Source organism: Meleagris gallopavo, chromosome 4 (genome assembly GCF_000146605.3).
Source record: "Meleagris gallopavo isolate NT-WF06-2002-E0010 breed Aviagen turkey brand Nicholas breeding stock chromosome 4, Turkey_5.1, whole genome shotgun sequence".
Classification (NCBI taxonomy): Eukaryota; Metazoa; Chordata; class Aves; order Galliformes; family Phasianidae; genus Meleagris; species Meleagris gallopavo.
Genome location: NC_015014.2, coordinates 4,919,569 through 4,933,297, shown reverse-complemented (window position 1 = coordinate 4,933,297; position 13,729 = coordinate 4,919,569). Strand labels below are relative to the sequence as shown.

The 13,729-nt window shown below is 35.9% G+C and overlaps 1 protein-coding gene across 1 annotated transcript in view; it reads right to left on the bottom strand.

Moving 5' to 3' along the window:
- The window catches only part of PALLD (palladin, cytoskeletal associated protein), a 181,473-nt gene that overhangs the window by 117,005 nt on the left and 50,739 nt on the right, over window positions 1–13,729 (bottom strand). Inside the window, 4 exon segments of the mRNA XM_010709482.2 lie at window positions 570–644; window positions 1,481–1,586; window positions 2,188–2,254; window positions 4,890–5,068. Of these exon segments, the coding sequence (XP_010707784.1) occupies window positions 570–644; window positions 1,481–1,586; window positions 2,188–2,254; window positions 4,890–5,068 (427 nt within the window).

The following is a 13,729-nucleotide window of genomic DNA, read 5'->3' as shown; positions in this document are numbered from 1 at the left end:
CATCCACAGCCTCTCTGGGCAGCTGTTCCAGCACCTCACCACTCTCTCTGTAAAGAACTTCCCTCTGACATCCAACCTAAATCCTCCCTCAACTTAAAACCATTTCCCCTTGTCCTGCTGTTATCTACTATTGCTGAAATGCACCACCCACAACCTCACTGTGCTCACATCCACTGTCTGGTGTCCATAAACATTCAGCAAGTGTCGATAATGTCAGTGAGTGCCATTTTTTTTCCACATGGAAGAATTCAATGACACAGCTTTGCTTCATTCACATGTCCATGTCAGACACCAATTTGTCAGACTGCCCCTCTGCTGTCATCTGTCACACATAGAATATGCATGTAATTCCTCTATGATATTAACAAGGTAGAAGGCATAAGAACATCATTGTGTCAGTGGTCAGATTACTTTAGAATGTCTTTATAGAGAAAAGGTATTTACCTAATAATATCTGCAATTTTTTTTTTTAATCCAATCAAAGACTCCTGCTTTATGATAATAAGTTCTTGATATTTCCTTCTGGACTAAATGAATACTGTATAAAAATCATGATGGATAAACCATACCTTAGTAAAAATGAGTGCAGAATTGATAGGCTTAGATCCATCCAGATGGTGCAAGTATGAAGTAGGGCTTTGGACCTGCAAAGTATTGCAACAACACTATGAAATGCAAAGAATATGATGTTTGAATAACATCATCTGTGTAAACATATTCCATAATACAAATTCAAAAATGAATGATTTTAATCTGCTATTCTCATCACTATTTCACTCGGTTGTACTTCTGATATCAAAATTCTTCTACACTTTCCATGAGAACTTTGTACCCAAGCACCTGCCTTGAAATATTTTGTGTTCAACACTTGTTCGTATCATTCATCTAAGTCCCTCCACACAAAAGCAGTTTTGCATCTTCTGTTATTATATCCCTTGACTGATCTTGTCATCAAGAAGAGTATCTAAAATTTATCCATATTAAACAAAGAAAGGGAAAGTAATTTACCATGTACAATTTAATAGAGATTTTTTTTTTTTACATTTCATGATTTATATGTGAACTCTAAGTCATCCACAGCACCTTTAGAACTTTCTATAAACTAAAGAATGCTGATCTTCTATATTTATCTCTTACCAAGTAAAATGAACAGAGAAACGATAGTAGCATTTAATTTAACAAAATTACATTATTTTGGAACTGGAACAAGCTGCTATTAAGTAATATCCTCTGTAATTTTCATTGTCATGATGTCAACTGCTCACATGCTGCGGAGATACACACTATAAGAATCCTTATGTATCTTTACTGTCACACTTCATTTGCTAGAAAACTACCTAATTTTTTAAATCATTACTCTTAATAACATAAGCTTATAGTCCATTAATATAGTTCCTCAAATGACAGAGTTTTTCAGGACTTAAATATTTTGAAATGAATTATAAAATACTTCTACTAATTTTAAAATGTCTGGAAATACCTGCTGACTGGGCACAGAGATGGGCTGAATTACAGCTGTGGTGACTCCAGACTTTGGTGAAGAAGATCCTATTGTCAGGGAAACAGAGGTGGTTTTCTTTTGGGCCCTGAGAAAGAAAAACAGTACAATAGTCTATAAGATATGAAATCAGAATATGTTAGTTTGTAACTAATAAGCCACCTTGTATTTTCCATATCTTCAATATTTTTATTCAACTGGTGTTCATTCCATGCTCATATCTGCATAACCATCTTATATATATCATTAAAAGTGGAAAGATCAACTGTGGAGGAAGCTTGACTGGAATACAGTCTTTGACTATAGCTTGACTATATCTCTTCCTATAGAGGAGTCAAACACTCTCTCTCTATATAAATATATATATATATTCTAGACCACTGCATAATTTTCTGGAAGCACATGGCTAGGCAATTACAAACAAAGATTTGATTAACCAAAAGTTACTCCTAAATATGAAAAGTTGATAACTGCTAAAGTATTGTTAAGTAGGGGTAGACTCAGAATAAGCACATTAATAAAATCTATAGTCATAATACTGCACATTTATATCACATGAAAGAAGGAGAAAAGACAAGACATACACAGATACATTCGAGATGCTTATTCAATTCTAAAACTACTAAAGATTTTCCAGTGTGCCTCATTAAGAAAATTTGAACATCATTAGTTCTATTTCACACACTTACTGTGGCATAGCTCCAGATTTTGATTTGAAAATTAAACTTTCACTCTCTGAATCTGTGGAACTGGCACCTGGAAAAGAAAGCATATTCAATAATCTTTTACTGATATCCTTTAAGTTCAAATTCCAAAGGAAAAACTTTGGTACTTCTGCATTACACTTCAAGAGACTTGCAATATGCACTGTAAGACATTCCAAGTGTTGAGAATTTTCTGTAATAAGAAAATCGGCAGTAGCCTATCTGCAAAGACACTGTACCTATATAGTTTAGACAGTTACAGAAATCATGTCCATGCCCATTTAATTTCAAACTGTTTTCATATAATCACAGAATTGCCCGGGTTGGAAGAGACCTCAAGGATCATGAAGCTCCAACCCCCTGCCACATGCAGGGCCATCAACCTCCACATTTCATACCAGTCCAGGCTGCCCAGGGCCCCATCCAACCTGGCCTTGAACACCTCCAGGGATGGACGAGGCATCCACAGCCTCTCTGGGCAGCTGTTTCAGTACCTCACCACTCTCTCTGGAAAGAACTTCCCCTGACATCCAATCTGAACCTTCCCTCCTTGAGCTTAAAACCATTTCCCCTTGTCCTATCACTGTTTTCCTTTGTAAAAGTTGATTCCTTTCCTGTTTATAATCCCCTTTTCAACACTGGAAGGCTGCAATTAGGTCTCCTTGCAGCCTCTTCTTCTCCAGGCTGAACAAGCCCAGCTCCCTCAGCTTGCCTTTGTAAGGGAGGTGCTCCAGCCCTCTGATTATGTTCATGGCCCTCCTAGGATCTTAGCTTTATTCCTTTGTACTGAAGCAAATATGACAAAAAAATTGCTGATGACTACTGTTCTACTGGAAATGTTGTATTTACTTGAATGTTAAAACTTAAATCTTAGGAAAACGTCTTATATACAGATAATAAATCTTCAACCATAATTAAGAGCACTCAGTGTAGGAAGGCATTTCCAGACTAAACTTGTTACCCACTATTTCCACATTGCAGACTATTTCTATCAATCTACACATGACATTTACATAGTGATGTTTCTTTCCAGTGGAAGTCTTGATATAATGTATGTGTTTGGAAATATCCTGAACCCACTTGAAGAAAAGATGGGAAAGTATTTATTTTCCCACTGTCTTCATTTTTTCTAATAGCTACTGCCTCTGTATGCAAGTTATTCTAGGTATTTATGCAGTGTGGATAATTCCTCTAAGGATTTGTACATATATGCATAGCTGAATTTGTATTACAGACCATAGAGAAATCATATTAACATACATAGTATTGCATAGATTGACTTACACTGAAACAGAACTTGAACTCAGGGACTCAGGGACTCTATTTATTTACAAAATATGGGCTACAAAAGTCAAAGCCTTAAGTAGCACAAAAGGGTAAGAAAAGAGAAGCAATGTCAGGTGAGCAAAGTGGGTCTACGTGTAAGTATTTCTCATGAGTAAAGGATAAAAATGTCTTGTGTGGCTGGGCTTGATATACAGAAGAAGGTGTGAGACACCATTGTCATCAAGATTATTAATGTACAAAGCAATGTTTGCATGGCAATCTGCTTTCCTTAAAGATGATAAGGGAGGAGCATAATGGCTTGTACAATTCTCTCTTTGAAAGGTAAATGTCATAAATCTTCAAGACAGAAATTCCACATGGTAAAACTTAGCCAGATCTCAGAAAATGAATTCTTACTTGCTGTATCTCCCTTTCTATTTGTTTTCAGTGCTGCTTCCACTGTTATAACTTCCAGTAGAATTATAAATTTGTACTGTATCTGAGCATTTCTGAAATCATACTCCCTTCTGCAAAGAAAAAATCTTCCCAGAATCCATAAAATCCAGAAAAGGTCTTGGTGATTTTGCTATTACATCCCAAGAACACAGTTTTGAGCATAGAAAATATTACAAGAGAAACCTTATAAATAATGCATTTTGCTATGATTCAGCTAAATTGCAGTGAAAAAAAATTGCTTTGTTAATCAAGATCAATTTAATAATTTTAGTATAATATTATTCTGATTTACAAGTGTTTGTTACATTAATTTGTTTCAACTAATTATTAAATGAATGTTAAAGAGTTACAAAACCAGTGAAGATCTTACTGAAATGCTTGAAAGATAAATTAACTAAAGTAAAAATTGGATTTACGCAATTAATGTAATTATGTAATTAATATTACTGCGTCTAAAATACAGTCACTTGATTGTGGACAAAACAACACTGCATTACTGACTTACATACAATCTGACTTAAAGTTAGGGTGTAAAATATGAAGAATTAAAGCACGTTTGCCCGTGACTGAGGAGGACTTATTTGGGACAGTCACCTTTAATTGCACTGGAAGGAGGTTCAGAAATGTCACACGAATTACTGCTACTCTGAAAATCATTATTAATATAACCAGTTAAATCTTTTATTTGCAGAAGCTACTTAAAACCTGTTTACAAAAAGCTCTACTTGTCCCTCCTTTTCCATTTTTAATCTCCTTTTTGCCTCAAATAAATAGCAACCTAGCCAGCGATTCTTGGAATATCCACTGAAATATCAGAATTAATACAGTGCCATTGTCATATACTGCTTTAAAAGGAAGCTGAGAAACACCATACAATTATCACTAAGCAACTAAGAACTAAAAGTAAACTTCAGCTTAGTTATCTTTCATGTCTGAGTCAAGAATCTTTTTATTTCACCTCTTACCTTCAATGAATATTTCAGCTGATGTACTATCTGAACCAAGGGAATTTGAAGCCAGACAAGTATAGCGCCCTGTATCGTCTTCAAAGGCTTCTGCTATAATTAGTGAATGAAGTCCTCCACTTCCAGAATGGATTTGAATGTCAGGGGAGTTCTGGAGTTCTTTTCCTTCACAGAACCATCTGTAGCCCACACACATTTAGAAAGACAAAGAAGAAAAAGAACATAAAATATTGGTTCAGGCTCATCACACAGGAAGATATTTCAACTGCTGAGAAAAACTAAATTGCTATTGAAAGCAGCACATTGTGCTTTGAAGTGTTTAATGGCATTTGCAAAGAAATAACTTGGTGGCATAAAATTTCTTAAAGAGGCAGTGAACATTTCTTATCTTGAGAAAATTGTACACACCTAAAAATTAGATCTATTCCCTGTTCTATACATGTAGAATTAATGCTTCCTGCTTATCTTATGTACTGGCTTATTTGAGCACAGTCTAATCCATTTCAAATAAACCTTCCTTCACTGATTCTCCATAGTAGGTGTTTGATTTTTTTCTTTAGATTACATCCACTTGATCTAATGTAATCCTGTGGTTCCTGTATTGCTGAACTTCAAACTCCTGCCTCAGAACAGGAGCATAAGCTGGTTCTGTAGCCTATGATATATACATACACATATAATCAGCATGTGTTCCTTTATCAAAAAACTTAGGCCCCAACAAAAGAGCCTATTTACCTGGGGTAAGCTATTGCTATGTGAAAGCACAGCCTATTTTATTTATGTTGGGCCGATGAAACAGTGCATGCTGTCTAAGAGCAAGTCCTTCCCTGCTGCCTAGGAGGTACCAGCACGTAAGACAGTTCCCTTTAATGGCTCAGAAATCTGGGCAAGCTCTCTGTGTTTATCAACAACAGACCTTTTATTCCTGAAGGCTAAAAAATATGTTAGTAGTGGCATTAGAACCATATGTAATTCTCTTCCGTAATTAAAAGACCAGTAAGTTCCTTTTCTGTCTTCTATTGTGCCCAGAAAGTGCACAGAAGTATCCTTTTTGGAGGGAACTAACAAACTTCCATTTGTTTACTCAGTAGACCCCTCTGGCCTACTTTTACAACTGTTGGGCTTGGAGACAAATTTATTCTGTCAGCTCCACTGCCAAAATTAACATTTCTCTTCCCCCTCTTCCCTTCCTTTCCTCTCCTTGTCACGAGTCCTCCCTCCTCCCGGTGTGAGGACCTCTGCTACTATTTCTGCTCAACAGACTATCAGAGCCCTAACCTCTGGGCAGCCTCTCCTAAGCTTCATTTTAAACGATATGCACAGGAGAGAGGTTAATTCAATTTCTAGACAATCACAGACGAGTCTGTAATACGAGGCTCCACTTAACCATTAGTTCTATTTTTCTTTCCTTTCCAGAAACATCCTGTGAAGAAAAACCTCTCCTCCAGCTTAATTATTTTCACAGATCAGTCCCATCTTAGTTTCATGCGACTTGTAATGGCTTTCCACTACTTCCCAAATACTGCGCTTACAGAATGGTTAAGAAATTGTGATAAGCACATAAGCCTAAAGTGAAAAGTCGACGTACATATTTTTGTCAGATGATGTCCAGTAAGAAAACTGTTTTCTTAAGAGGGCAAGTTCTACACCATTCCTTGCTCTTTGCATACACACAGCCGGCCTCAAGCAGTGGGAGCTACACCTCAGCACTCGGGACTGAGACCCATTGCATCACACCAGTGACAGCACTGGCAGCAAGTCCTGACGTGCTACGTTATATGCTGGCTGTCATGAGACAAACACAGAACTATGCAGTTCAACACAAAGCTATCTCAGCCCTCATTAAGGTGATGCTTGATGAATTGGGAAACAGGCTTGACGTTTGGCTACGCTGTGGGAAGAACAATTCACATTCATGATGGGCAACGCCACAGAATATTGGAACAGATTTAATTATATTCTATTATATTTTATCTGTTTTTCTAATTGTAGTCTTTTTAATGTTGATCCAAGTTAATAGCAGGATAAGATTAATTAATGGGAATTTCATTTAGAGATTACATGAAAATTAAGTGAACAAAACATACTCATCCTGCAATAACTTGCTAGTTGCCATTTCAGTTCAACAAAGCTTATGAATGAAAAGTGCCAGCTAGCAAAACTAAATGAAGTATTTCCTGGCCAAATACTGACTGATTTTTACATTTTCATCTCTAAGTAGTATGGGGCATTAAAAAACAGGCCTAGTGAGAGGCTCCATCAGCCCTACTGCCATTATGCTTGGATTAGCCAAGTTAAGATTTTCTGCTCCTTAGAACTGAAAAGTATTCAAAATCAAGTCTTTGGAGCATTCTCACTTTCTGGAAAGGGATCACCAAAGCAATTGACAAATCCCTACCAAAGGAAGACTGTGCCAGAGCAACCTGTAAGACTGATGGCTAGACACAGAAAAACAGCCACTGAAAATTCCAAATTTATGCTAACTAGCACAGCATTAACTTACATCCAGTTTATTCCAGTCTGCCAAGCCTTGCAAGGATAAGAGGATTATTATCTAGGTGTGAGAGGGCAATAATAATGCTTTTGAGAAGCCCAAAACCCCAACTCATACCAAACCAGAAGACACCAGAAGTAACAGAGGAACAAATCCATCGCAGATGCTTTACAAAAAAGATATTTCTCTCTATGGAGGACATGGAGTTAAAGATGTATCACATGCTCTGGATACTAGAGTACAAAAATGATCTGCTCTTTTTCCCAATCCCTTTGCTGTAGGTTCTCAATGCTAAATAAAGCGTGCAGATAGAAGCAACGCATATATTTTACATATGTATATATATATATATATATATCAGTTCATAGAATAAGAACTCAAGCTTGCATCCTGGGTTTGCTCCTGTAGGCCATGCAAGCCTTCATGAACCACTGTAAAGAACAATCGCCTTGAAAAATAGTAGTGAATATTGTAATAAAGCCAGAGGAAGGCAAAAAAGTCAAATAAAAGGAATGTAAAAAAAATGGAATCTGTTTTTATCAGTCAGTAAATATTAATAAATTTCAAATAATACTGCATTTCTCTGTTCTTTACTTCTTTCTTCTTCATTCTCTTCTCTCAATTTCTCTTCCTGCCTGCATTTCCACTGTACTGCTCGCTGCCTCTGCTGTTCTGCAACTCATACTTTTCAACTACGCTGTATCAACTATATGTTAAAATGACAGCAATTAAGTATTTGATGTATGCACTGAAACACAATCAGAAGACTAGAAAGTCAGTTCTCCAAGGAAGCAAATTGGAGGTATTTTGATATTAGGTGAACAAAGGTTGAAATACTTGTTTTTCCTTCTTCAAGGCCTACTTTGCCTTTCCATTTTCTATGTTATTGTATGACAGCAAATCGAGGATAGCAAACAAAAGAAATCTAGATGCCAGGTGGGTGGCAGTTCATGTACACAACATGAAGCAGCAATTTATATAGCACGTCTTTTGTTTTCATTCTTCTTTTCCTTATGCCCTCACAACTCTCCATGTATGGAAATACATACAAACACATGTATCTGGGATTGTAATGTCTATGAAGAAAATATAAACAAAGTTGAATAGTACACTGACTGAGTGAGCACCAGGGCCCTAAGAAAAACAGCTCAGGGTTTTCTCTAATGCATAATCCTGCTGGAACTTGTGTTTTTTGAAAGTCACAGAGGAATAGAGAAGTTTTCCTTTCTGCACACTCTTAAAAGTTAATTTAAAATGGCAGCTGAAGTGAAACTTTAAGATACAGCCTTAGGAATTCTAGGAGGGAACTCTGACCATTAGAAAAAATGGAGAGAGATAAGTTGCAAATTAAGAAGTAATTTTATATCAGTGGTGTTGAGCATGTCCAGCAAGAAAAGCTAAAATGAAATACCTTAACATTCCAGTACTGAATAGTGAATGGCAATGTTTCCATCACTACACTGTTTAACTTTTATTTTCTCCATATACCTCCAATACTTCCAGGCTGTAAAATATCACTCTGTAAGAGTCACATTATTTTAAAAGGCAGACTCATTTTAGTAGTGCACACCGACAGAACAAGGAGCAACAGGCAAAAACTGCAACATGGGAAGTTCCATACAAACACGAGGAAGAGCTCCAATGTGAGAATGGCAGAGTGCTGGGATAGGCTGCCCAGAGAGGTCGTGGAGTTTCCTTATCTGGAGGTATTCAAAACTCACCTGGACACTTTCCTATGCAACCTACTCTAGGGAGCCTGCATTAGCAGAGGGTTGGACTAGAACATCCCCAGAGGTCCCATTCAACCACTATAATTCTGTGAAACACAAAATCAAATTTGCCATATAAATTTTAGAATCTGGCGCTGTAATGAGATTATTTCAAAGGCTTATTATTTCCACACAGCTCATTTTTTGCTCTATATGTAATGCAGTATTTTCAAGCCTTATATGTAATTCCATTATTTGTATAGGCAATGCACGAATAACTAATAACAATGCACATTTGCATTGAAACACACTTGAAACATTCACATTTTGTAATCTTTGAAGATCTGAATGTAGATACAAAAAGCTGGTGCTGTGCTTGAATGCACTGTAAAGTAGATTAAGAAATGGCCCTACATACTGTAAGCCACAGATGCCAATTTTATTATTAAAAATATGTAGTATAATAAACAGGTCTATTACTTATTCAGAATGTAACTGATTCTTCAGGTATTGCAGTGTTCTCCAAGCTCTAATTTGAGTGAGGACTACACATACAGCTGAATAAACTGAATGATTAGATACCTAGGGACCAATACTGTCTTGCCAGAAATACATAAAATAGCCAAATTATACAAAAATGGCCACATTTCCAAGGCACTTTTCAATATTGCAGCCTGCCATTTCTTACAAGTTAATTTTGCTTTCTCTGAAGTCAAGCTTTCCATCACCCTTCCTCCAAGGATGCAGAGAGAGGGTAAGAAAAAAGTACAGGTGTGACCAGCTGGGCCATGGGCTACAAAGCTCCCAAGAAGAGCAGCCAACGGCCTCTGTCACCATTTGCAAGCTGCAGTAACTCCAAACATTTGTTTATTTATTCATAGCTTCCCCTGGCATTAAGAAAATTATTTTCCTACGTGTTTGTGGAAGTTCTCAGAGTCTCCATTACCTTTACTTGTGCCGCAAGGATTCTGCTCTCCTTCATTATTTTGGCTGGTGACTTTAGTGAGATTAGTTTGAGATTTGACAAGACAAGCTCCAGACAAGACAAAACAGCAGAGATGCTGTCTGTAGCTTCTATCGTTCTTTTAACTCTTACAGTGTTTTAAAAAAATATATATTTATGCTATACGTTTTTAATTAAACAAATGGTTAAGTTACGGAAGAAAATACAACAGCAGTGCTAAAAATTATAAGAATGTATCCTATATGAAGGAAAGCAAGATTCATAATTCTCATTAACTTGCTTAACTTACACCAAGCCTTTTAGAAAACATATTTTTTTTTCTTTTGATTTTTAGATAAAAAGAATTTTAAGTTATTGTCTTCACAGTATTTTTGCTTGTTATTTTTCCTTATTTTCATTTCTCTCACTCAGTGCCACTAATTTCAGCCCTGGTACTGCTAAGCTATTTTTATGCAGAATATAAACATTTGCTCCCCACATGCATGATTCTGAAGTTACTAAACTTAGTCAAATTTACCCCATGTGTCATGTCTCCTATTTCCTAAGGCCTTTCTGCTATTTTTACAAGCTATTTTTAACTGAGCAACTAGTCAAAACAATTGTGCATATTTTAATATAAATTAAATCAGTAAAAATATTTAGAACTAGGACTGCATCCCTTGAAAATTCTTCTTTTATTTTGTTCCTTTGCTTAGAACTTTTTATTTTCAAGGGAATGGTTACAGACCTGCTTGGATTACACGTTTCCTTTCTTCTTGAAGTCTTTGAGATGGGGCTTTGGCGTGGGAGAACTGTAACCAGTAATTTAAATAGATAAAACTTATTTTTAAACATATTTATTATAATTTGACTCTACTGTGGAAAACTACAGAGAAGAATGAGTTAAATGGTACAGAACCATTCTAATTCAGTGGAAAATATTTTGTGAAAAATTGAATGAGTCTGAGTTAAGATTGGATTCTTATCAAAGCAGAGAAGATAGGCAAGATGTGGTGTGGTAACAGCATACTGGTATATAAAGGAAAAAGCGGGGAGATTTAAAAACAAAATTAAATTACATTCCATGCCTATCATGAACAAGCTTAATATTATTCTTTTCTTTATAGAAACAGGAGAGAATATACCACACAGAAAAAAGATAGCAACTATATGCAACTTATTTGGATACGTTATCCAAAAATTTGTGATTAATAAACATGTCTGTCATAGCAGGCTGTGCAAGAGGTTGTGGTATTGTTCACTACAGACTACTCACTTCTTGCCTTAATAGCTTTTATAAAAAATGGATATGTTACTTTCTTTCTTTTTTTTTTTTAAACTCTGTGATTATAATGGAAAATATTTTAAAATTTAATAGAAAAGCAATGAAAAGTACCTAGCAGCTTTATTTTGAAGTGGCTTTGAACTCTTGTAAAAGCAAAGTATCAAGGAAGCAATTCTTATCACTTATGGGTCTCTGGCGTTGGGGCAAACAGCATTTCACAAATGCATTTAACAGCATCCAAATGAGATACCATACTTCAAGTAATCCTGCTTGATCACGCAGAACTAAGGTATCTGTACAACTTTATTTATTTGGTAAGAACAGCACGGAGACAGTCTTTAACAGGCAAAAAAAAAAAAAGTAATCAATATTAAGAAAAAGTCTGTAGGTTTTCTTTTTCAATCATTATGAACAAATATCATATGCCTATATAGCAACTTCTGAAAAAAAAAAACACCTGCATAGACTGCAGTCAGCCTTCATGTAGAAAATTACTGAATGTCTACTGAATAACACCTTATCCATTTCTGAAAACCAAAGTTTAAACTCTGCCTCACATTAGATTTTATCTCCATCCTTTGCCTAAAAGACTGATCTTTTCTGCTTATTTTTGTCCATCACCAACACACAAAGTAGTGTATTACTCTTGATCTTAATTGCATGTTTTTTTCAAGACAAATGCACTGACTGGGTGTAGGTATAAGCCAGATTTCACACAGTTTCAGAAACCTCCCAAGGAACAAAAGAAAGAACTTTCTTTTCTGCTTTCAGGCAAAGCAGCAGTATTTAACTGAAATATAGATGTGGATAGACAATTCAGTTCCTCCTAGATCAGGTTAATCATCTGATCAAGAAAGAGAAAAAATACTGTGCAAATTAGTAACTAATTATACAATGCAAACTGCAGACAACTTTTTACTACAAGCATCTTCATTGTTTACAGGCCATACAGCCAGTGATTTACAAATAACAAATCCTCTTCATTTCATAGAGAAACTTCTGTAACTACTGCATTTCTGTGCATATAAGCTCAATTTTTTTTCTGTTTATATATGTAAATAAAAAGCATGAATGAGTGTTTGAAAAGCAAGGTAATCATATAGATATTAAAAACAAGAATGTTTTATAGAAAATTTAAGTTACTAATATTTCAGGTTTTAGCTGCAAGATACATTTTTGAGAACTCTTGCATGCATCAGGTAAGTAGTATGGTACTGCAGGTTAATTTAATGAGATTCTTTATAGCAGTAATTTTCTTCAGTTCTAACTTACTGTAGAGCAAGTGGTTAACAATATTTAATGTAAAAATATCCCACCCATATGCCATTGTTAGGCAGTTAATGGGCATTATTTTGTTTTGGAGATCATCAGGTTTAGGGAGGATGTATTATACAACCTTCTGCCTGACAGAGGTTGATTTTCTGACACATGTATGGGTACTGCTGTAACTTACAACTCAACTCAGGAAATGGGCATCATTGCAGGTGGAACTGCTTTCAAAGCATATGAGATGCATTATCACATTGAGGACAGAGGAAAAAAGCCTTGATTTTTGAATTACTAAAATTCCCATCAGGTGGCTTCTGAGATTAAGTGCTGTCTGGGAAGTGATGGCTCAAGTGTTTTTACAGGTGCCTAAGAAATTGTTGTGCTGTCCCAGAAATAACCAAGCCAAGGAAGGATAAATCAAGTAAGTCAAAGGGAGAAGTACTGCTTGCTTCAGAAGTCAGAGACGGGCAACTTCTTGCACAATTTAAGAGTCAAAAGAACTCTTATTTGTAGCTCCACCACCACTATGGCTCTGTATTTCAGTACCGAAAGCAATCACTCAGCAATTTGGATTGCTTGAGAACATGTGATTTTTTCAAGCTCTTGTTACACAGTGACATCAAAATAAATCTCCTTCAGAACTAAACCAGTAGTGCCTCCCAGCAAAATACCTTCAGCTTCAAGAGATCAAGATGTTAAAGGCTAGAACTAAAAAAAAATATCTTTCCATTCACTTAAAATGAGCTTCTTCAATTATGAGACTTCAGAGTTTAATCATAAGTGTCTGCAAGTATCAGGTGGAAAAAAAAAAGAAAAAGGATTGGCTTAAAGTATCAGCAATTCAGTTATTAATACATAGATATTTTCATTAATTAAACACACATCTATTTTCTCAGTGTAATTAAATAAGAGATACTGAACAATAACCAAACAGTTGCAAATTTCCCAGTTGTTCTTACTGAAGTGGTGTGCATGGTACCTATCTCACTGCATCTAAGTATTGGGCCATCTTGTAATAACAGTCTAGGTGGGACCTAATGGTTCAGAGCAATGCCTTCCACTCACCCACGTGTGTCAGTAGTTGAGCAATGAATGTTCCTGCATCTGATGTAGCCTAATAAAACTTTCCTCTAGAAAAAA